The sequence below is a fragment of the Halictus rubicundus genome, chromosome 11, assembly GCF_050948215.1.
Source record: "Halictus rubicundus isolate RS-2024b chromosome 11, iyHalRubi1_principal, whole genome shotgun sequence".
Lineage (NCBI taxonomy): Eukaryota > Metazoa > Arthropoda > Insecta > Hymenoptera > Halictidae > Halictus > Halictus rubicundus.
The window spans coordinates 1,542,829-1,567,789 of NC_135159.1; the positions used below are offsets into that span (position 1 = coordinate 1,542,829).

General features: G+C 35.8%; 1 protein-coding gene across 1 annotated transcript in view; it reads left to right on the forward strand.

Annotated features, from left to right (window-relative positions):
* LOC143358837 (neurotrimin) overlaps window positions 1-24,961 on the forward strand; it is a 144,004-nt gene that overhangs the window by 48,273 nt on the left and 70,770 nt on the right. Inside the window, exon 3 of the mRNA XM_076796312.1 lies at window positions 23,617-23,824. Within this exon, the coding sequence (XP_076652427.1) occupies window positions 23,617-23,824 (208 nt within the window). The remainder of the gene's footprint in view (window positions 1-23,616; window positions 23,825-24,961) is intronic.

The window sequence follows — 24,961 nt, forward strand, 5'->3', positions numbered from 1 at the left end:
CAATTATTTCGTAATGTAAATTTTACAATAACGCCGTATTAAATAATCTTTCCTAAGATATAGTAGTACGTAGACAATTTTTGTTAATTTTAATTTAGAGAATCTGTGCTCTACAGAGGCAGTAGTGATTGGAATACATAGTTAGTAATATTCTTAAAGCAGCATAGAAAAGAAATGAATCTTTAATTTTATGTATCACATTTAATAATTGCATTGGTGTTGCACTCGATGAATTTTCTCAGCATACATATGTCATAAAATATTTTAATCTCTTGATTCTGTAGAATATAGTTTAAAAACTTATATTTTTCAAATTGCATTTTACAGCACGTCCCAGTTCTATTGATATAATTTCCAACTTACATTTACCACAAAAATAATGAAACCACGTAACTACGTTAAAAGTAAAATAAGTACGTTAAAAAATTGGATGCCTCGGCCATTCCAATTTCACTTATTTACTTTTTATCATATGTGGAAGTAACTAACAATAAGTGCGGGGCCCTGTAGGTGAGGGGCAACCTCTATGTATGGCCAGAACGAGAAGACACGCCGAGAAATGGGAAGGAGTTACAGTTGTTGCTCGATAAGTAAACAAGTTAGGGGCTTTAGAGGTGGACATTTTAATGACACGTGGGTCTCATCACCGCCCATTTTCTTCACTTGCCGTCTCGCAACGGTTATGGAATGCTAGGGCTGATTATATATTTTTACCTGAATCTATATTTTTAATCAACACCATACGCACACTAAGACACTATTATACATTTTTTGAAGGTCATACTGCGACTTGCTATCGACCCCTTTCTTCTAAATACGTACATATATACATACATACCGTCATGCATACATGCATACATACATACATACATACATACATACATACGTATTATATTCATACATAACATGTATGTATGTACATATTCATTGCATTACGATGCCATAGATCATAAACGAGTTATGTTGAGTATGCATGTAATTAATACATCCGCGTATTACTCCGACAATATCAAATGTATATCGATTCTATACTATACTGGCCAGAAGCTGCACGGTTCGCAAGAGTACTCCATGAAAGTGGCATCGAGTCCAGTAACATGATACTACTTTCATCAATGGCAAGTGCAGTGCATTCGACGATGCATTCATAATACTCGAATATACATACATGCCTAACTTCGGCAACTTACGCCACATACGACATGATGTCTGTGTTTCGAACACGATTCTCTTTCACTGCAGTATTTTATGAAATGTTTAAAATGTCATTCCGATAGACTTTAAAATGTAAAACATTAAATTCGTTCATCTAAAATATCAAGATGATAAGCCGTTTCTATATTATTATCGCCTTGTTTTTTCAAGCATTCACATAAGTACTACGATAATATAAAATTCCACGATTTTCTGATAATCGAATCTGACAATTCTTATACTTGTGAAACTTTGTGGAACCAAATTGAAATTCCAAGAGGTATTGAACTTGGCGAGGAACATTGTCTTTGTTGTAATTTTACTAAAAGAGAAACTAATAAATATGTACATATATAAGACGAATTCGTATAGGGCAAAGTTTAATTCTCCATAAATCAAGGAAGCATAAATCAGGAATAATATTTTATTATAAGTAAGTGCATACACAACATAACAATCTGTTTTTGTAGAACTATTAAATTTTTGATAGGTTCTCCAAAAGAAAAAACTTTTTATTGGAAGTTCTTCTCGATCTTGTACAAATTAATACATTTTTAATAAATTCAAAAATGTTGTAGGCGATTGGTTTAGTGATTATATGTTTTTAATTAACTCAATGCAGTTTGTGAATTCCGTGGAATATTCGTCGATTAATGAAAAATCAATATTTTGAAGCAAAATATTTTATTTTTCACTGTCTTAACCTGATGGATACAACAATCTTTATATGAATTATATGTTTCGATAAATCATTAGATGCTTAACCCCTTGTAGTCGGATGTCCCCTCTAACAGGACATTATGAGACTAGAATCGATGGTTCCGAGTGGAAAGGGTTAGTTAGATATCACATAGTTATCATCAGATACTGAGTGATTTTTAGAATATTGCGAATACATATTTACAAAGAAAACGAAATTAACCTCTCCCAAATGGAAAGTGCAGCCGACACGCTGACAGATAGCTGACTGGAAACAAGAGTTTCCAACAGTGACATTTGACGCGCTACACTTGAGGATCCGCCCCAAACTATTATTCATGCTTCTCTCTTTTTTTTTTTATAACGTGGCTGTTGGATTTCATAAGTTGATAGTACTCAAAACAATTCGATTTCACCAACATATGTTGAAGCACCCCTTTTAACAATGTAACTTTTATATAGTGATTGAGTTAGAAGGATTAATTTACTAGTGTCTGTATGAAAAGAAATTTTGAAAAAATTGCAATCGTTTGGTATTGAAGTGAAAATATTCATGATCGTTTTTACAACTTTTTTTATCCTGGGCCTGTATTGATAAATTGAAAAGAATGTTGTGTAGAATTGTGTCAGTTATGCTTGATGTCCTAGTTAAAGCAGACCACCTATATATTTCCTTCCTCTTTTTATAACATAAAAAATATTTGTGACAACGTTAGTGGTTCGAAACGGGGAGTAACATGGAAAAAGAATTTTTTGTTCGGATCACCTTTTTCAGTATGTTCGAATATTATTCAAGCAAAATGACACTATTTACATGTAAAGTCACTTAAAAAAGGTTATTTCAAGGTCATAAGTGAAATATCCTCATTTGTATTTTTCGTCGGATACAATATGTAATGAAAAAAAACGTGTTTCCCACATAAAAAATAATAGTGACCTTAAAAAAACCAAGAAATTCTTTTTTTCAGATTATTTGCCTCAACCCACTAATCTAGTGCCATGTCAACAATATTTTTTGTCATTAAAAGGAAGGAAACATTTAGGTGACCTACTTCGGCTGGGAGACGCCATAGAAGTGGGTTAAAGTGGTTAATAGTTTCAAATGTTAAAAATTGCAATTTCTTGCGATTTTTGGTCTTTAACTGTAATGAATATTACTATTATCTATTCTACTCTATTATCGATTCCTATTATCTATTCCTGCATGAACCAATTTTGATACAATTCTCAAAATGTACGTGACTACAAATCTACAAAGCACGTTTTGAAAATTTTTAATACGAGCAAAGATATAAAAGTTGTAGAACGTAGTCTTCAGTATTTTCTTCGTAATTCCGAGCAATCGCAATTTTTACAAAATTCGTTTTCATCCAGTAAAGCCATCTTTTTAATTACTAAAAAAAAAATGATAGACATTTGGTCCAATTTGTAAAAAGTTATGTTGCTTTCAATGATGCGTGTTCAAATACTAAGGCGAGTTACGGTAATTTACTAGACTGTGAATTGCATGCATTTATAATAAAAATGGATCGGTCAAATTCAAAACTGTAAGGACAATTATTCTCAATTTCTTAAAATTATTAGAAGTGGAAATACATCTTTATTTACATTCAGCTTCCTACAATTGACGTGACAACTTTTATTTTGCATAAAGATTCAATACTTTAAGACGCAAAGATCTATTTATACCCAAACGTGCATAATCTCATGCTAAACTACATAGCATAATAATATAATATGTGTACGATGCAAATTAATTAAATTTATTTATTCATTTGTATTCACTTTATATAATAAGAATTTGTTAAGCTGTTACAATATACATACATATACAGGGTGTCCCATTTTATTCAATGAATGCGATTATCTCCAAAAGTGTGCGTTATTAGAAAAAATGTTTCATACGAAACTTTTTCTGTTTCGAGGAGGATGTAATCTAGTGCCGCTATTTTGTTTGCAACGGTGCGCATGAAATCTCTACCCAAGTAATAGCTTTTTGACATAAATAGGTTAATACATTTTTATTCAGAATACCGAGATGCATCAAAAATAGTGCATAAAAATTATATGGTTCCACTAAAAGAGATACAGATGACCTTCATGTGTCTTTTTTAATGGAACCATATAGTTTTAATACACTATGCGATGCATCTCAATATTTTAAATAAAAATTTATTAACATATTTATGTCAAAAAAACTATTACTTAGGTAAACATTTCATGCGCCCCTTACAAACAAAATAGCGACACCGGATTACATCCCCCTCGAAACAGAAAAAGTTTTGTATAGAAGATATTTTCCAATAAGGAACACTTCTGAAGATAATCGCATTTATTGATTAAAATAGGACACCCTGTATACATGGTATCAGGAATTCTTTCCTTTATTTTACTAAGCCAAAATAAATATGTTGCTTATAGGGTTTTCCTATAACTCAACTTTATATGTAGTATACCTTCATCAATTTAAGGTTCACAGAAATACACTTATTTCATGATTCATATGAGATGGAATTTATTGTTGTGATTGAAAATTACATCGATACTAATGTCGAAAATGGTACTACCGGATTACAATAATTAAAGGCATGCTTCTTCCATATCCTCTATTTTTTATAGCTGCGCATTGATAAATAGGTGATAGATAAAAACTGGTGGAAAATCAGTCACATTTTGTATAGTATTTTCAGATGTTCAATTTAGAGTAATATTATGCATTACCGGTTCAAGTGAATATATAAAAAATATTCTATATGAAATGCAAAAGTACGCACCTGAAAACTGCGAATGTGAATGAAAACTGTGCGAGGAAGAAAGACTGTAACCTGTAACCAAGGAGTAGGTAAACTCGACATTAAAAACAACAAATGACACATAGTTGCGGACGCGTAGTTGGTATGCCGGTGTCTCCGTAAATTACTGAAATTCGTAGGAGAAGCCGTAAATACTTGGTTATCATACTTGACGGAAGCATGGGGGGGCATTATACCTACATTCGCGTACATCGTGGCCAGAGATGGCGCTAACCATGGATATGGCTTCAACGTTTCCATTCATCGGAGTGGATATCAAATGCAATAGTTCATGGTGCGCTTCCGACTAGGTGGTCGACCAGTCCTCGACCTCTACCTCCTAATCCAACCACCCACCGTTTCACACCGGTCTCTGGCAGATTTACAGGCGCGAGGTTTGATATCTGCATCCGAGAGTCCTGGACTAGTTCCACCTGTCCCGGATCTCTGTATACTTTCCGTCAAGTTGCGATTTCGCGAGGACATCTCTAAGATAAATCAACCAAATAAACTATTGCCCTAATCAGAGAACCTTCAGATTTCGTTTCAAACGGTTTATTTGCGTTTCTGTGCATCATTAGTGAATGCTAACGTACATATTTTCTTTGTCAGTGTATCCACAAATATGTACTAATATACAGTACTAATATCTATCAAATCATATGTTGTCACACTGTACTTTTAACCAACGAAGGCAAACATCTTACATATACAGGGTGTCCCATTTTAATCAATAAATGCGATTATCTTCAGAACTATTCTCTATTTGAAAAAATGTTCCATACGAAACTTTTTCTGTTTCGAAGGAGATGTAATCCAGTGCCGCTATTTTCTTTGTAAGTGTACGCGTGAAGGACACATGAAGGTCATCTTTCTTCTTTTTTAAATGATATTACGTTTATTCTTGTACTATTGTGTTCAACGAAATGATCGTAGTTTCAATATCGAAGACTTCTCCAGAATTCGATATTCAGTGTTAAAATATTTTCTGTATGCACTATATAGATGGTATTTTCAATTTCAACTTTTACATGCGAGGAATGTCAGGCCTTTTCCCTTACATCGAAGATCTGTTACCGCCTTCATCCAGGGGCGCCCAGTAAATCTGACGCCAAATCCTTCACGAGGAAATAAAGAGACAATCGACCCCAGGATGTACATTCTGGAGGCGCCGGCGAGAAATCATGTGGCCCTTATTGTTAGAAGAACAATTATCTCCGTCCCGTCGACGCGACGCGCGACGTCTCATCCAAAATTGGTCCTTTTTTTCAGCGAAAATTGGTCCTTTTGCCGCATGCCGGTGCGGCTCGAATTATCCATTATTATGGAATGTTTTAGAAGAGGCCTAAGCAACTAGTACTTCGAGAGTCAATGACGTAGAATCGGCTACCCCCGCTGTCGCGCTCCAGTCGCCCGCCCGGCCTATCGCGGCAGGCCGATTCGCCGACTCGCATGAGCGCGAGAGGGGAATACGAGTTCGCTTTAACTGCCTTAGGGATAGGAGCGCGATAGTGGAGTAGCCGATTCTACGTCATCGACTTTCGGAGCGACAGGCGGCCATATACTTACGTACAGTTAATAAAATTAAATATTATTTCCTGTATACTTATACGTTAAACAAGTATACGAAAATCGATTGTATTTTTTATAAGTTTACAATATATGTAATAAGATATGAAAATAAAATTTTCTGAAGTGTAAAATTTTCTGCGGACACATAGTTAAGTACACATCGAAACACCTATATTTTCACATGTTTCTTTAACTCATAATTATAATACATCAATATTTCGTATGTAGACCCTTATTTTTGATAACTGCGACACATCTTCGCGGCATGGATTCGATAAGTCTATCACATCTGCTAGCAGGTATCGAATTTCATGCTTCCTGTACAATAGTGTACAATTCATCAATATTTTTCGGTTTTTGTTTATTTATATGTTTGTCGACATCAATCCACAGCATCTCGATTGGATTCAGATCCGGAAATTGTGCTGGCCACTTCGTTACGTGAATATTATTGTCACTCAAGAAAGTCTTGACGACTTTTGCGGAATGTTTCGAATCATTATCCGCTTGATATATCCATTCTTTTGGTATGTATTCTTTGGCGAATGGTAGCAATATATTTTTTACAATATCCAAATACACGTATCTGTCCATGATTTCAATTATCCGATGAATAGGACCTGTACCTTTCACTGCCATAGCCCCACAAACGAGTACCGAGCTACCACCACCTTTTACAGTCGGTTTAATTCAATTTTTATGAAATTCTTCTCCTTTGCGACGTCTCACGTATACTTTACCATCAGATGCAAATCGAATAAATTTCGATTCGTCTGTAAAAATTACTCTGCACCATTTCTGGGGCGTCCAGTTTAAATGTTCTTTCGCGAAAGCAATCCTAGCCCGACGATTTTTTTCTGAAATGAGCGGTTTCTTTCTGGCAACGCGTCCGTATAGTTGAAACTCATTAAGTCTTCGCTGGACAGTTCTAACACTTATTTTTTCATGGAGATCTATTGATATTTCATTGTGGATGGCAACTGCAGTTTTGAATCTGTCCGCTTCAAACAATCGGTGAATCTTGCGATCAGTTCTTTGATCAGTTTTTCGAGATCTCGTTTTACGAGGGACGTTGTCTGGTGTTCCATGAAGTTTAATATGTTGTATAGAATGATGGCAAGCCATAACGAATATTTCTAATTTTGCGGAAATCTTTCGGTAGGACATTCCATCCTTCCGAAGCTGTCGCACTAATCGCCGCTGTTCTGGCGTGATATTTCTTCCTTTACTCATCACAGCACAATTGTAATACATCTAACTGTAAACACTGCTCAACAGATACTAGTAAATATTGTTTACATTTGACTTAGCTGTGCGATACACCAGCGTACGTAAGTAGTTGTCCGCTACAAAACCGACAGATCTCAACAAAATATTTACAAAATACTTATTTTCTCGAAATAAGTCAAAGTTCTACTGCAGATATGTACACCAGGGTCTAACACTCTTAGAAATAAATTGTTGATACTACTATCTGAGTTCCGTAGAAATAAGTCAGGTTTTAAAGTTAAAATATGAAGTATACGTAAGTATATGGCCGCCACTGTAGGTACGGGACAGGTAGTGTGGGGGTTCACGCAGCCTGAAGAAAGGGCCGGGCAATACCCACTAAACCCCCACCCCCAGTGCTGTCACTAACCCTTACTCGCACCTTCTGTCCGAGCATAAAGTGACTCCAGTGACCCGTTATCCGCATTACTATCGAAGCCATTGCGCCCACGGATAAGACTAATTGACCTGGCCTGTTTTAAGACATTCTCGGTCGCGAATAACGGCTGTTAGGGATTTTTGCGACCCGCCTATCTCAGGGGCCCTACCGTAGGGTCAGTTTCTGCGTAGCGATCCAATTGCTGGGGGCGGTAGATAGTAGGAGGAAAAGATGAGGAAAGTGGAGGCCGCTGCGCTTTCGGGTTACCGAGCCACAGCTATTAGAGAATCACTGTTGCGTTAGCCGTAGTCGCGAGTGGGCAAAATGTAAAGTGAGTTCCTAAATTTGAGAGTTCTTCCTGCCAAGCCCCATGGAGGCACAGGGACTCAATTTTGATAAGCCAACTTAATTCCCGTATTTTTGCGATGGCTCGAGTAACAATTCAGCGGAAGGAACGGCTGCCAGACTCAATCACCTCGTCGCGTATTATGAATTTAGCGCTTTGGCTTCATTATACTGTAGTCGTGCTCGACTGCAAAAATTTTTATATCAAACGACGACTCTAAGCCACGTATTTGCTGATTCGCTTATCCTGCGAAAACCTTTCCCGCCGCACAGTGTTTCCAAATCGCGAAATCATAGGCAAAACCTGAAAACATCAACACGCTTCAATGTGGACAAAAATGGATATATTGGAGATTTTGGGACCTCTGATTGCGAATCTGAACTTAAAATTTTTAAAACAAAATGGCAAATCCAGTATGACGGATTTGTATTTAATAAATTATTGATTCTGCTCGAAAATTGATATGGCAGTGTTTTTGGGGTGACTGATTACAAATCTGAACATAAAAGATTTTTTAACAAAATGGCAAAATTTGTACAGTATTGTTTTTAGGTCACTAGTTATGAATTAAAATCTACTTTCGTAATTTAAAAGTTTTGTAAATTTAAACATTTAGAAAATGCAAAACTATTACGAATAAAAAAATTTTTTAATGATAAAATGATGTAAAACTGTAAAATATTTATTTGAAGAATTTTTCATATTTTCTAGACTTTCCGAGAAAATACACTTGACGTTGTTTAATAGCTATGTTATTCTGCATCATACAAAATGATCTTACAAATAACTGTGACTCTTAATGACACCCAAATTTTGCAAATACTGAAAGATGACAGTATCAACTACAAGTTCTAACAAGCGTGATAATGGTGATATACAACTTTTACCCTAAAATATTTGTCATTATCAATATTTGTCAATATTAATCATTCCAGCTATCTCCAGGAACATCATCCGTTTTACAGAATTGTACAATGAAACGGCAACAAATTTTTTTAATTTCACTTTTACGGATTTTTCGCTAACATTTGGTCAAAAACCGTAGCCTAAAGAGTAAAAACTTTGTTCATTTAACATAAAGTTATTGTTATTCAATTTTTTTACTGAAAAAATTAATAAATTATGTGCATTTCACATTTTTCTTTCTTATTTATGATATATCCTCACAAAATTTCACGCAAAACATCAAATACACCGCAACCTGCGCGCGATTCATTCTTGGAAGTTCTGAAAGGTGATATTTAAACTTAAATTGCAACCAAGAGTGGCCGAAGGCGGCCGAAATTTTTTACAGAAAGTTAGTTCAATAATACACCTTGCCAGAACGATCACTGCCAGACCGAAGTCTCTTAACAGATTTAAGATTTAGGTACTTCCATAAATAAGAAATTAGCGCAACGCAAAGAGGCATCCGATTAGTCCATATTACTTAATGTTAAACAACTTTTTTGAAAAATTATTTTTGCCAGTTAATAGTTTAAGCTATGTGTAACAACCCATATAATTTGTAGACCCGTACTTATTCAATTATAAGCAGAAAAATTACAGAACTATCGCACTGAAAATCGATGAATTTCCAGAAAGGAAGAAATATATCATGCGTATATCTCAGTATAAAATTTTTTTTTAAACTGACTTTAGCACATTGTGTACTTACTATTAGGCAATACAAAGATAACTTTTTTCATAAAAATCGAAAATTTATAAAATTGTTTTTTGCCTTCTCGGCATCACTGTGTGTCGCCCCTTTGCGGGGTAGAAAAATTCCATACGAAGGTGTTCTGCGACTTGGTCTGGGTTAAGTTTTGTATAAATAATATAACTACACTTTTTATTAAATATTACTCGCAATTAGTATTAATAGAAATAGGAAAAATTTCTGCCATTATGTCCAAAAATCCAACTATTCTTGTATTAAAGTCGTATTGGCTTTCGTTTTCGAGATATTTACGAAAAACTACGGACATTCGCTACAGCGAATTCTGCCCTGTTTAACACTAAACCTACCACGGCCGGTCAAATTGGCTTTTCAAACTTCTGCGTACAATTTCTCTTATCTTAAAGTATGTATACAATGTCTTTTTCATTATTTACAGTGGCTCACGAAAGTATTCGAACGCTTACGTTTACAAATTTTAATGGATAAAATAAGATGTACTAAACTAATCTGTATAGAACAATTTGGTATCTATAGTAAGGGGGAAGTCTCAAGATTATGTCAGTAAAATTTGAGAAGGATTCAACAACGTAGGCAGAAGTTATGATATATTTATTAGAAACACGCATAATAAGAGACTAACAAAAGTATTCGAACGCTACATATATTATTACATTATTTAATGTTAATATTTTGTTGGACCACCTTTAGCAGTAACGATGTGTCTCAATCGACGTTCCATACTATAAACCAATGATTTTGTATGAGTACACTCAATGGAATTCCATACTTCTATGATTTTTTGTTTCAATACCTCCTTTGAAGTTATTTGAATTTATTTAATCTTTTTCCGATTTAAGCTCATAAATTTTCAATTGGATTTATGTCTGGACTTTGCGGTGGAGTAGTTAACATATGTAGTGTGTTATATATGATCCATTCTTTCACAATTCCTGCAGTATGCTTGGGATTGTTATCTTGTTGGAAATGGAAGTCTTCCAATAATCCTAACTTACGGGCACTTTTCTTTAAGGTTGTTCCTTAAAATATTTAAATACTTATATTTATCGTGTATTCCATCAATGAATACCAAACTTCCGGTGCCACTTGCTGCCATGCACCCCCACACCATAACCAATCCACCTCCGTGTTTCACTGTTTGGTGTAAATTTTTAATTTCCAATTCTGTATTTGGTTTTCTCCAAACATAATTTTGACCATCTGAGGCATCGATGTTAAATTTAGATTCATCCGAAAAGATGACTTTATCCCAAAAAAAATGATGTTTATTGAGATATGCTTTTGCAAAAGCCAGGCTTTTTTCGAGTTACCGCATTAATATATGGCTTCTTTCGTGGTACACTGCCATGAAAATCATTATTTCGTAAGATTCGTCGACACAGTTCGGGATGAACTTCTTTATGAAACATATCAGCTACCAATATTTATGAGTTTAGGAGCGGATATAGTAGGATCTTTTTTTATTTCGCGTATGATAATTTTCTGTTCTCTTTCAGTTAATTTCTTTCGTCGACCTGATCGAGCGTTGTTTGCAATTATTACTTCATTTTTTGATTTTTTAATAATGTATTGCATTGTAGACTTACTTCTGTTTATAATTTCTGCAATCTCGTTATATGCTTTTCCATCCTTATGCAATCGAAGTATCATTTCTCGTTCACACTTTTGTGTTTCTGACTTTTTAGTCTTCATTTTATAACTACTACTATGCATAGTTGTACGTTGCTGTTACGGAAACGATGCCTTAACATCAACTGAACCTACCAATGTTTTCATTTAGTAGTAATGTGTACATTCCTTTCTAAGAAAGATGAAAACATATCAACAGCGTTACAGCGTTCGAATACTTTTGTGAGTCACTTATTACGCGCGTTTCTAATAAATATATCATAACTTCTGCCTACGCTGATGAATCCTTTTCAAATTTTACTGACATAATCTTGAGACTTCCCCCTTACTACAGATACCAAATTGTTCTATACAGATTGTAATATTCCCTATACTTGTATAATGGGAAATTGGGTGAAATATTAAACACTCTCGTATCCTTATACTTTCGGGTTCTGTGTTTACTGTCTGAACGTTTCGTCTCGACTGACTTGTATACAACTCCGACCCCGCTAGGACACCCATTGCCGCGGGTCCCGCGGCAACGTTCAGAGCGTACACACTACACAGATTAGTTTAGTACATCTTATTTTATCCATTAAAATTTGTAAACGTAAGCGTTCGAATACTTTCGTGAGCCACTGTATATCTCGTTTTATTTTTTTTTTCCAAGAAATATTTGTAACCTGTCCTACCAACCGCGACCGGTCAATTTGACCGCACGAGATAATATGGTACTTAAATAGCTCTTCTATTTTAATAGCTCTTCTAAACCTAAAGAATCAGTATAAAAGAAAGCCTATTCTCAATGTAGCATGGCCAACTCAAAATAAATGAGCCGCCTTATTGAATGAGACTGTTCCGTCGCAAGGAACGGTTCAAGTGGGGTTTGCCTTCGGACGATTATTTATGATACGCTCGTGACTAAGTGATCACCTTCAACGATTAGGCACGGTGCAACATGTGGCGACCATTCAAGTCACAGCCTGCCTTTCGTTTGTTTTCACTTCCTATGGTTACGAGACGTCATAAATTAAGTCCTTACGAAGGATCACCCAACCAAAAGGCACTGTTCTGAAGTGTCGAGAGTCAGCCTTGTTGAGAGACCGGTATCAGCTTACGCTCTCCAGGGTAAGACCCACTTAGCTCACCTAGACAGGCTGACAATCATTCAAGGATGCGCTGATTGGGTAATGCAGCATTCAGTAGAACCAATCAATGCACTTCCTCTTTCATGAGGACCGCCCTCTCAATACATAGAGGAGCCTCACGAGACGGAAGAACTGAAAATCGACATCACTCTCGAGTTTTACTCAAACCGTGATACATTCAGTTCTGAGTCTACTCGCAAACGGATCTCAGTCAGTCAAGATCCGACGCGAAACGCTCTCACAATCGTACACACACAACGAATCACACGAGAGGAGAACTGACGCATATAAGGCAGGGTCTGCTAGATCAGCCTTATTGACGAATCCTCTAGCAGGTCTGGGATGTAACCCGCTTCCTAATCAATCCAATCATTCGAATATTGAAACGGCTGTTCAATATTAATTTGGCGGACAGTAAATATCGGCGGTATCGGGAGTGACGCGTCCGCGATCCAACCGGGCCCAAGATTTACAACCTTGAACAGAGACGCTATCAAGTTACGCACATGTCATGGCAAATACATCCAAACCGCAAAGGTGGATGACACAGTACAATTTTGTAAATCGAGGAGGGAACATCTCAGTATTTTTTATATAATTGAAATTATATAAAAATAAATTTGTATCTTCATTTTATGGAAGTTGTTCATCTACTAATTCATTCAGCAACAAATTGAGTATTATCTACGTTTAATTATATTAACAATAACTTTTTTAAGGACCGGTCATTTTAACCGCGCACGGTAGGAATAGGTATAGAAGAATTGTTGGTAGGTTTAGTGTTAATTGACGGAACACGTGTTTTACGGTGAGGTGTGACGAAGCCCCTCTACCTACACCCGCCCTACCTCAAGCCTAGCCCAGAGCTAACCAAAATTCGTTTAAAATTGTGGAATTCGCTGTAATGGTATTAACAGTTTTATGCAAATGTCCAAAAAACTAGGACCGAGCGTCGGTAACATGTATGTATAGGGAAAAGTTGTTCAGAATCATGACCCTGACAACATATTTTAAGGTTATCAAAATCGGTAAGGAGGATCCTTTTCTAAATAATCACAAAGTAGTAAAGAAACTGGGTGGACAAAAGTAAGTTTAATTCTACAATTTTGTGATTATAATTTTGGTATTCAAACATTTTGTTAGCTTTATTACATCGTTGGACCTCCGTTGTTATCTATGTATTAGGTACGGAATACAACTTATAGCCTGTTTGGTGGAATTGCAATTAACCTCTTGCCGTACGATTATACTTATGACAACCATAATTAGAACTTCCTTTTCTGTAATAATTTCACGGAAGAAAGAAGAAAATTTATATTTATTGTATATCTACATTTACTTTAATGCTCCAAAATTGCTTAGAATAGAATACAATTCTATTTCATTTTAAAAGAAAAACATAACATTGATATCGAATAGATTTTGTTTGAAGTTTTTTTAAGTGTTTCCAAAACGATGCTTTCATTATTAGTACGAGCACTTAAAAGAATATGCTCATCTAAAATTGTCCAGAGATTTCGAATGGGATTGAGATCTGGTTTTAAATTTTTTGTTTAAATTCGGTGCCACCTTTGGAGCGTGCTAGGGATCGATATTTTGCTGAAAAATAAACGACCCGAATTTCGTATGTGTTGTTAAGGATACAGATGTTAGTTAAAATCGGTATACTCACATACAAGAAGCGAAATATCAACAAGTGTGTATCATATGTACCGAGTTGTTAATATTATTACACTGCAAAAGACTTTAACTTTACTTTTGTACGCTGCACGTGTCGAACAACATTGATTGTTAACGCTACATGTGAAAGCAGACGAATAAACAAAAGAAGTTTGATGTGGTATAGTGTGGTAAGGATACCCTAAATTAGATTAATGGTATCAACATTTGAGAAATTGTCTAGTACTAAAGTTATTAATCCTCATACACAAAAATTTCAGTTCTAAACTTCCTTTTGTTCGCCACTGTATCTGTAAAGTATCCTATTTTTGGTTTGTAGTTCGTTTGTTCAAAAAAAAATCTGTTTTAAATAATACATAGATTATTTTCAATTTTGAAAATATCTCTTTAACAGTAATATTTATGCTGGCGAGTCTTATATAATATTAGTCAGTAAAGTTTTTTTAATAAGATAATGTAATCTAGTAATACATTATGAACACATCGATATATTCAGACACCTTAAATGTGTAAATTTCTGAGAATATTTTCAAATTAATTTCAAGTATGAAAAATGTAGAAGGAATGTAATTATGCCACACGATGAAGTCGACTTCACGATTTACAAAAGTCGTCAAGAAAAATTAAATATTATATTCCGTTCTCAATAATGAAACGAAATAGTTTGAAAAAATGAGCGGCACCGGCAATGATTCTTGACATTCGGAAGTTCTATTGAGCTATAGTGAACAGAACAAGAAACGACCTCCGCACCGTGTAAACTGTAAACGTTTCGTATCCAGGCCGGCGTCATTCAATTTGTCAAACTATTTCGTTTTTATATTGAAAACGAAACATGATTTCCAACTTGTGTTCACGGCTTCTGCAGCTCAAAGGCTCGCTTCATCGCACGGTGTAATTAGATTTTCTTGTATAGATTTAGTTTTTAAAATAATATGGAAAATGTCCGAAGCGATTGATTTATTTATAGTATCTTCTCGTTTTACTAATTGTTTGAACGTATTTAAACGTTCGTAATAAATTATCATCTTATTGAGAAAAATTTATAGTATATACTATATACACTTTGGGACAAAAAGACAGCACATCTTAAAAGTTTTGTATTAAAAACTGGTAAAAATTCATTTTTCATGTTATTACTCATTTTTAGCATGCCTGTTCCTGTAGTATGCTCAATATTGTCCACAATACGAATTTCAACAAAATGATACGGATGTTCTTCTGTCTGTAACCTTGAATGACCTTGAGTAGTTATAGTCACTGTATTTCTGTTGAAAGGAATTATCATCGTGGATGTTTAAAAAGAGGCGGCCCCGTTTAAAAGAATGAAGGAGTCCTTGAGATCCCTCAACAAAGTAACACAAAACCAAATATTTTTATGGCATCGTGTGAGCCCTATTGAACCATTCAACTTTGTCCTTAAGATATTTAATGTATTTTTAAAATCAACAAAGATATTTGTTCCAATATATACAGGGTGGGTCGCCACATTTTGCCATCTAGATTTATGTCATTATTATTATGCATAGCAAACAATGTTTCAGATGAAGTTGAATGGTTTTGAGAGTGGCACATTCTGATGGTACATTTTTTTTGTAGGTGGACGTATAAAGGACATATGAAGGTCATTAATGTTTTTTTAAATGGAATCATATATTTTTTATTGCATCAGTTGATGCTCCTTCATATTTTTTACAAAAAAGTATTAATCTATTTGTGTAAAAAAATTATTAGTTTAGGAGATATTTTAATTCTAATTTGTTAGGAAATCTCGACTTTCTGGTCAATATTATGAATTCAATGTGATAATGTAGTAGGAGAGCAAGAATTATCAATGTAAATATTTACATTTTCTGTGTTGATAATTCTTACTCTCCTACTTATTGTGAAATTTAGACTTCTGACTCTATGGACATTTTTAGATGATTTACCATTACATACACGACAAATAATGTGGATTCAACAGGATGGTTTCCCTGCTCATTATTCAAGAATAGCAAGGGATACATTAAATCGAATGTTCCCAAATCGTTGGATAGGGCGAGGTGGCCCCATTCATTTTCCGGCAAGATCACCAGATCTAACGCCCCTCGACTTTTTCTTGTGGGGCTACTTAAAAAATAAAGTGTACGCTGAGTCTCCGACTACAATGGCCAATATGAGGGATCGTATCATCAATGAGTGTAACAAAATAACATCAGATACACTACGCAATGTTAGTGAGTCATTAACTTCTCGATTCAGAAAGCGTTCTGATGCAAATGGTCGCCACATTGAACCTTTTCTGTAAAGAGACATTACAATTAAAATATCTCCTAAACTAATGATTTTTTTACACATAGATTAATACTTTTTTGTAAAAAATATAAAGGAACATCAGCTGATACAATAAAAAATATATGATTCCATTTTAAAAAACATTAATGACCTTCATATGTCCTTATACGTCCACCTACAAAAAAAAATGTACCATCAGAATGTGCCCCTCTCAAAACCATTCAACTTTATCTGAAACATTGTTTGCTATGCATAATAATAATGACGTAAATCTAGATGGCAAAATGTGACGACCCACCCTGTATAGCATGTATACATATTCTGTTAACACATTCAATGCAAAGTCAATGCAATAAACAACCCCTAGAAAAATAACAGAAGAAGAGGAATTCTTAAAAACCATTACATTATCTGACAATTAGAAAGTCCATCAGTGGCCACGATCCGAGTCAGTAAATTATGCTATCATTATTGAATATAAACATATATTCCTGTGAAAGTATACAATTATTCATAGGTATTTAAAGAATCATGGAAGCCAAAGGTACGGTTGAAATAAACCAGACCCCCCCCCTCTCTCTCTCTCTCTCTTTCTCTCTCTCTCTTCTCAAAGAAGTACAACATTTTTGGGACACCCTGTATACATGTTTTTGTATGATATTCAAGATACCGTGCGTTTTTACACTCTTAAAGACACCACTGGTATTCCAATATTAAAATTCTGAAAATCTATTGAACTCTGTGATTAAATTAATAAGATACAGCTAATTTAGTTTGTTTACGATATATTTACAAATATTTACACTCGATATTGTATAATTGTTTTGAACGAAACGGTTAAGCGCAAGATAATCTTCTAATAATGTGATCCAATAAATTGATTTGGAACGTGTAATTAAAATGTGATGTTAAATTGATAGGTATTCTCTGCGTTTCTAAATACTCGAATCAGGAGCAACTTCTGAGACGTGCATGTAAATATGTACATATTTTCAGCGTCTCACGAGAAGAGACTCGGAAGAAATGCGAATCAAGCACACATGCTGGCACAATTGAGTCACGCGCATACTTTCTATTCGATGAGTAGGTTACAACTACTAACTTCAAATCTATAGTATAGTATTATCTCTGTAACTGTCGCAAAGGTGTCTGGTCCCCTTGGAACCAGTCAAGCGGTAAAGGTAAACACGCTTGACAACCGAGCCAGCGAGGGGTCGAATATCGGTGAGACTTGCACTAGTGCAAGCAAAGCAAAAGATTGAAACTATTCTAATTTTTTATCTTTTTTTATGAAACTTTTACCATTATATTCGTCTCTTTTTTCTAATTAAAAGGATACCAAACACGACATACATACGAAAAGAAAGAGAAGCAGAGGGTCAACCTCAGTCCCTCTGTCTTTTTCAATCGCTATCCTTTTCTGTGGTCGGCACACTAAAACAAAGAATATAGCACGTCTACTAGAACTGTCGCTCGGCAGACCCGACGAAACGACATAGTTTATTTGATCCCGACTATAGTGTGATTAAATACAGTGTACCTGGTAAACGGTATTTAGTCCATGATGAAATCAAACGGTTATCATACGGTCAAATCAAAACGATATATAAATGTTATCATGGTGGAATTAAATATACAACACACTGTGACGTGGCAAAATTACCACGGTTCCTCCATAGCTAAAGAGGAATCTCTAGCATTTAATTACGAAGGACCAGACCGCACGACGTTAGAAGAAAATAAGAAGCGAGGTAATAACGCATTTCGTGCGTCGCGCTCAATCGCGCGACGAAAAGTTTCAGGACCGTAGCTCTAGCCCAGGGGACCCAGATGTCATGGGGGGAGCTTCTCTCACCCCGGGATGGGGTCGTCAGGATTCCGAGATCCCGACCACCTCCCAATTAGCTCAGGGAGGCCACCGTGGGGTTTAGTAGGTATACCCGGCACTGCGTACACCGCCTGGGAGTCCCACATACCCCCGGTCCTCTTGGGAGGGGTAAACGTAATGCATTACCCTCACGAAAAAAAAGGGGGCCCAGATGCCTTTTCTCCATTATGTAGGAATATTTTAAAGGAACTTTATTCCCTCTTAACAACTCGATACTCGATACTTCGTCAACGCACTCGCTCATAACTCTTGCTCTTCTGACTGTCGCTCTTCTGACACACCATTCCTCGCATTCGTCCCTTTTATCTAAGACCCACTTTCATTCTTCCTCTCTCGCACTCTCATTCTCTCTCTATCAGTCTCACATCCATTCGGAAAACCCAATCAGTCACATACGCCCTGCGCTTGGCGCCCCTGAACACTTCACTCCTATCACCGAGATCCAAACACTCTTCTTTCACACTTTGGCCCAAACAGACTCCCTTTCACGCCGGACCCAAACACGTTGGCGCCACGATGTCGCGTCCACAGTTATTCTACACAATCATTCTAACACAGTGTCACATTCATAACCCTACGAATATAACATCCTCTCCTGCCGCAACTTGGGGACACCTCCATCGCCTGACCACCGGAAATCTCCCCGGCGAGAAACGAAAAGTTCTGGAATGCCTCCGGACATTCCCGGTCGTGGGAACGCGATCGTTAGGGAAATTGGGAGACAAGTACGGTCAGGGGCCCTCCCGTCGCACAGTGGGGTATTTGGCCCGATAAGCCGGAAAAAATTATTTAAGCGTTATGTACAGGCTCAATGCCATAATGTAGTAGGTCATTCAATTCGTCTTAACATCAGCTATAACATTATGAAATCAAAAATATATCTTAACAGTTAAGAAATTAAATTGATCCTCACTTTTTATAAAAAAAAATTTTTTTCCGAAGTTTTATGTATTGAAATTTGTAAACATCTGAATACTGTTAATCTTTTGTTCGAACCTTTTTTTCCTCAATTATCGGAAACCCTTGAAAAAATCGTGGCGATTGTGGAGTACGTGCACCGAAAAGATGGAAAAAGTATTTTTACATATTTTGTAACAACGCGTTTCGCTCGACTTGTTAGCTGTCTGCCTGTTAGCCGGCAGTCCGACGAATTTGCTAATGAACATCTTCGAGCTTCAGAAATCGGTCTCAATTTCTTTACGAAGTCGAAGCCTCCGAGCCCACGTTTTATCCTGGGTGAACTATGCCCCGCGCGGCCGCGCGTAGGCTGGCCACAACGCCTGTAAAATCCCGGAGTCGCCTAATGTTCCGTCCTTCCATCCGAGGCCCGCAAAAATAAACAGCGTGATCACATATGTAGGGTGCTACAGAAAAGTGTTCTTACAAAAATTATTTTATATAAATGCACAATATTTTACAGTGCAAATAGTGGTGAGGTAATGGAAGCGATTTGGAAGCCAAAGTATTGGAGTATTTCTAAATATCACTCATATTATTTCACTCGTTCGAGCGGCTGCCAAGACGAATTTAATGAGGTTCTATAAAGGGTGTTCCAGTATTCTGGTACAACCATGGAGGGGGCGATTCTATACGAGAAAATAAGTAGAAAATACGGAATAAATTTTTTTCGTTTGAGGCTTTGTTTTCGAGAAAATCGAGTTTAAGGGCCAAGACTCCGTAAATTCACGACAAGGTAGAGTGACCACGTTACCGACAAAAATAGGCGAAAAATGGTTTCACGTACCTCAACTTTTCGTTCTTATATGAGAATATTTTTCGCTGGGAAAGGGCTCATTCGAAAGAGGAAGGTTCAATCTAGCGCGCGCTGGTTATGAGCTGACGAGATTATGCAGATATTTGGTAATATAAGCGTTAAAAGTAGGCTAAAAATTGACGAAGTGCATGCCGTAGAATCCAAGCATTTTTGTGCCATTGGATGAGTTTTCTGGATTAAATCGAGAGTAGCGCGCGCTAGAAAATATCTCCAGCTACAAATTGAGCTATATTTTAACTTGATTCTTTGCGAAATAAAGCCAAAAACTTGAAGTACGTTTCTGGCATCAGAATTTATAATATCCATAATACAGAGCAAAAAATATGACAAGTTTAGTCACAGATTTAAGACTTAAGTCTGTGTCTGAAGGCTGTGAACGGAAATTATACAGCAGTTACCGACCTGCTGACTCTGAAAAAGTCACGTGACCACCCTTGGCTTTTAAAGAATTGTCGGGTTAGCGTGCTTTAGTGTATGCAGGAAGTAGAATTGGTTGGTCATGATCAGACGCGTCAGAATAACATGCGTATTCGCTGCATTTTCAAACTCGATTTTCTCGAAAACAGAGCTTCGGATGAAAAAGTTTTAATCTATAATTTCGACTTATTTTCTTATGTAAAATCACCCCCTTCACACGTCCCCCACAAATGTGTTAATGTGCTGCCGTAACAATTATTACTGTTTCTACTTCTATACACTTGTGTTCATTTCAATAAATATGCAAATCATTTCAATCAACATCATAAACATCTTGATTGAAACATATAATTATGTTTTACGGCTACGGAACGTTACCGACATTATTAGCCATAAAGTCCTGTACGGTGCGGCGGTTCATTCGTAGCTGTGAACCATATTCTGTTCATGATTGTAAACTTTGTGCGTTAGTTGGTTTATTCGTTGTGCCCGTTTTACTTAAATTCACATACTGTCGTCTGAAGATGCCTCAGTTCTGACAATCTATGAATATTTTCGCTATCTTCTATAAGATATGCAAGCCAAGAGAATGATAACCAACAAGTTGTACGTTTTTTCCATATTTGGTACGCACCGGCATCGCAGGTAAGCCGTGGATGCACTCGATCAAGAATTTGGGAAACATCGTAGATACACATATTAGATAATAGGCACATATTATACATATTACAGCATATAACACACTATTATAGTTCGAAACATTGCAAAGGTTAATATTACAAGTTTGAACACTTTTCTTCACATAAAGTTGACAAATATTATACATTGTTAAATATCATATATTTTTTTATCCCTAACTATGAGGAGTGTTTTCAGCCCCAAGACTGGGATCATTGCAGATAAAAAAATGTGTCAAATATTTTTTAGCAAACTGTGTCCTAGGTATATAAATTGGTATATATAGTGACGTTTTTTGTTATGGGGAATGACCGAGTTTCCTATTCGAATTAAGTTAAATCGGCAATTATTTACTTCAGCGATTCCTCGTGGATTTCAATGACCTTGAAATGTGTTGTTAAGGTCATCATTCTGAAAAACTTTTCCTTATACATGTTATCGACGCTCAGCCTTAGTTATTTAGATATTCAGTGAATTCCGTTTTTTTCCATTGACCAAATTTGTCTTTCAGGGTGGGGGAGAGGCTCCATCACTCTCTACTTCCTCTTCCTCCCAAGAAATTAAACTCACACATAACCAAAATTCATTTAAAAGCTGTACACACCTAACCCTCCGTGGGGTAACAATCTATAAACGGGGTTTCCACTACATTACTTTACTACATGCCAACTCCGTCATTTTAAGGTTAAATCTGAGTTAGGTTTGTTGGGTTGGGGGTGCAGGGGGAGAGACTTCGCCCTGAGACACCTGTTTGGTCAATTAAAGAAGGCAGAATCAGCTGTAGTGGTTGTCCGTACTTGTTTGCGAATATCTAAAAAACTGAGATCGAGTGGCGTTAACATGTATAGGAAAAGATTATTCAGAGTGATGACCTTGACAACATAATTCAAAGACATCAAATTCGTTATGGAATCGCTAATGTATATAATTACCAATGAAATTCATACTATTAATAAATTTGAATACGTTTGGTTCTTGGAAAAAAAAATTTTAATGTAAGAAATTATCTTTCGTTACGCCACTAAAGATTGGTTCGCGTTGTACAAGCTGCAGTCACAGACACGGCATTCTAGAAATTATAGGTTAACAGATAACTGGAACAAATGTTTGCCTACCGAAATGGCAATTCCATTATCCTTCGCCTTTGAACGTAAATATACGGGCCGCGAACGAAAATATTGCTACCACCAATACCGAAGCGTTTGTGCATATGAGCGTGGAAAATACGCGATCGCATGCTACATAGTATCCGCGACACAAAAGCGAGCCGGAAATACAGACGTACGCGGACGATTCAGCATCGGCAGACGGAACAACCTCAATGCGGTCCCCGTGTGAATAGTTCTTGCTACTTTCAGGTTTCTTTTTGCAAACGGATCACATTTTCTTAACAGCTTGATTTACTTCAAGCCAACAGCTACGCTTTTATGCCAACATACGTGGGCCTTTTAGATTTCTACCCCGTCCCCACCCTCATTCCTTTCTCTTTTCTTCGTCGACCAGTGCCAAAGTGTAGCTAGGAAAGAGAAAGTTTACTCTTACTTCCTTTCCACCGTTTCTCCTTTTTCCCCATTTTCCCCTTTTTCCACGTGGTTAGACCGATTTACCGACGTAACCGAGGCTCTTTCTAGAAGAGCAAGGCTGCTCTGATAATTCCAGAGTAAGAAACATTTTCATTATTTAAATACTTTCGTTTGTGTAACAATCGTTGAACATAATTATTATGAAAATTATTATAATGAAAATCTACTTTCAGAATTACTGTATTCTAAGAATGTTTACAATCTATGACGTATGTTTAAATTGTAACAATTTTTATCAATTTATTTTATTTTTAATCAATTTTTATTCGACACTGAAAATAAAAATATTAACAAGTTTATACGGCGAAAAATCGACTTTTCCGAGTGAGAAATAAAACAGAACCCCAAAAGATATGGAACAAACAGTCATTTTGAATGAAATAAAATTTTTAAACTTGCGGAACATCAAGTACATAATTTGATACATATATTTTTGACGTAGTCGCTTCTAACAATCAAGTCCCCGTTTCAAAAACTAATAAGTTGTTTTGGAAAAATTATTACTTCAGAATTAGAGCATTTCTTACTACTTTTTTATACTACTGCAAGCTCATAGCTCGCCATTACAGCATAATTACTTTTCCACAATACTGTTATATGTGTGTAATAGGATACATTAAATATGTTCTAGGTGGCATGGCTGCGCGTAGACACACAAACAATACTGACAATATCTACTCATGTTATTACGAAGAACCATCGAATATCCGTCTCTCACAGCGATCATCGTACCTGGTTTCTTCACATACGAGAAGTAAGGGAATCTGACAGGGGATGGTATATGTGTCAGATTAATACGGATCCAATGAAGAGTCAAACTGGTTACCTGGAAGTTGTCGGTGAGTAGAACCGGATCTTTTCGAATTAGCTGACCGTCCATTTAGCTGATATTGTAAAAGATATATCAGAACCCCTGGGGGTTATAAGGGCGCAGAATACTATTTGAACTTAATATTGTATTTCATAAAATTTTGTTACAGTTATTGTTTTTAAAATATTATAGACATTATTCAAATTTTTGTTGAAACTTGTGTTTAATTGTGTCTATGTGTTAGAATAACAAAAGCAATCTTTCCTACTTTTCTATCCTCCCTTCAACCTACTCAATTTAATATTTGATTATCATAGAAACGGATTATGATGAGTTCATGACACCAATCAATAATAAAAATATAAATAAATTTGGCTATTAATTCTAAGTGATAACATATATTAAAGATTTCAGTAAATATGCTTTTAAATGGATTGTTTTTATTGTTGTCAATGTAAATAATCACGTACTTCGTTTACTTTTAAAACTTTATTATATAAAACTGTCATAAAGTGCGCCAATAACTCATACACACACATAACCACGAACTATTCGCACACATCAATTGCGCGGTCAATTATCCCTCAGTTAACATTTATAGTAAAATATTGTTTAATAGGTGTAGATACACAACTAATCAGTAGCACTATCATAAACATATTTTAATGAGTTTTTATCGTGAATTCATAACAGATTACACTGGCAAAACTAACAATTGTCTGTCTGATCATTCGTAGAATTAGGATTAGATCAATGGTTGAACGGGAAGGGGAGAATACCATACTATACAGTTATCGATAACATTCGTAATAGCTCTTGTAACATCGATTACGTCGTGTTAGCGTTGGATACTGATATGCGGATGTAATTCGCAGTATTTTAATCAACCATGACAACCTGTGAGAATCTGATCCTGATTCAACTCCCATTTTAGTCTTAGGCAAATGATATGAGTCAATTGAACAAAGCGCCTATAGTTAGTTTATATATGTATTCATAATAATGATGAACTTAAACACGAAGCTGGTGAACAGTTTATTTTTTCTCATAAAATAATAATTTATTTAATATAAAATTTAAGTAGATTTTGCTGAAAAATACAAATTTTATTAAAATAAAATACAATAGCAACATCTTTGAAATCTTACTAAAACATATTATGGAA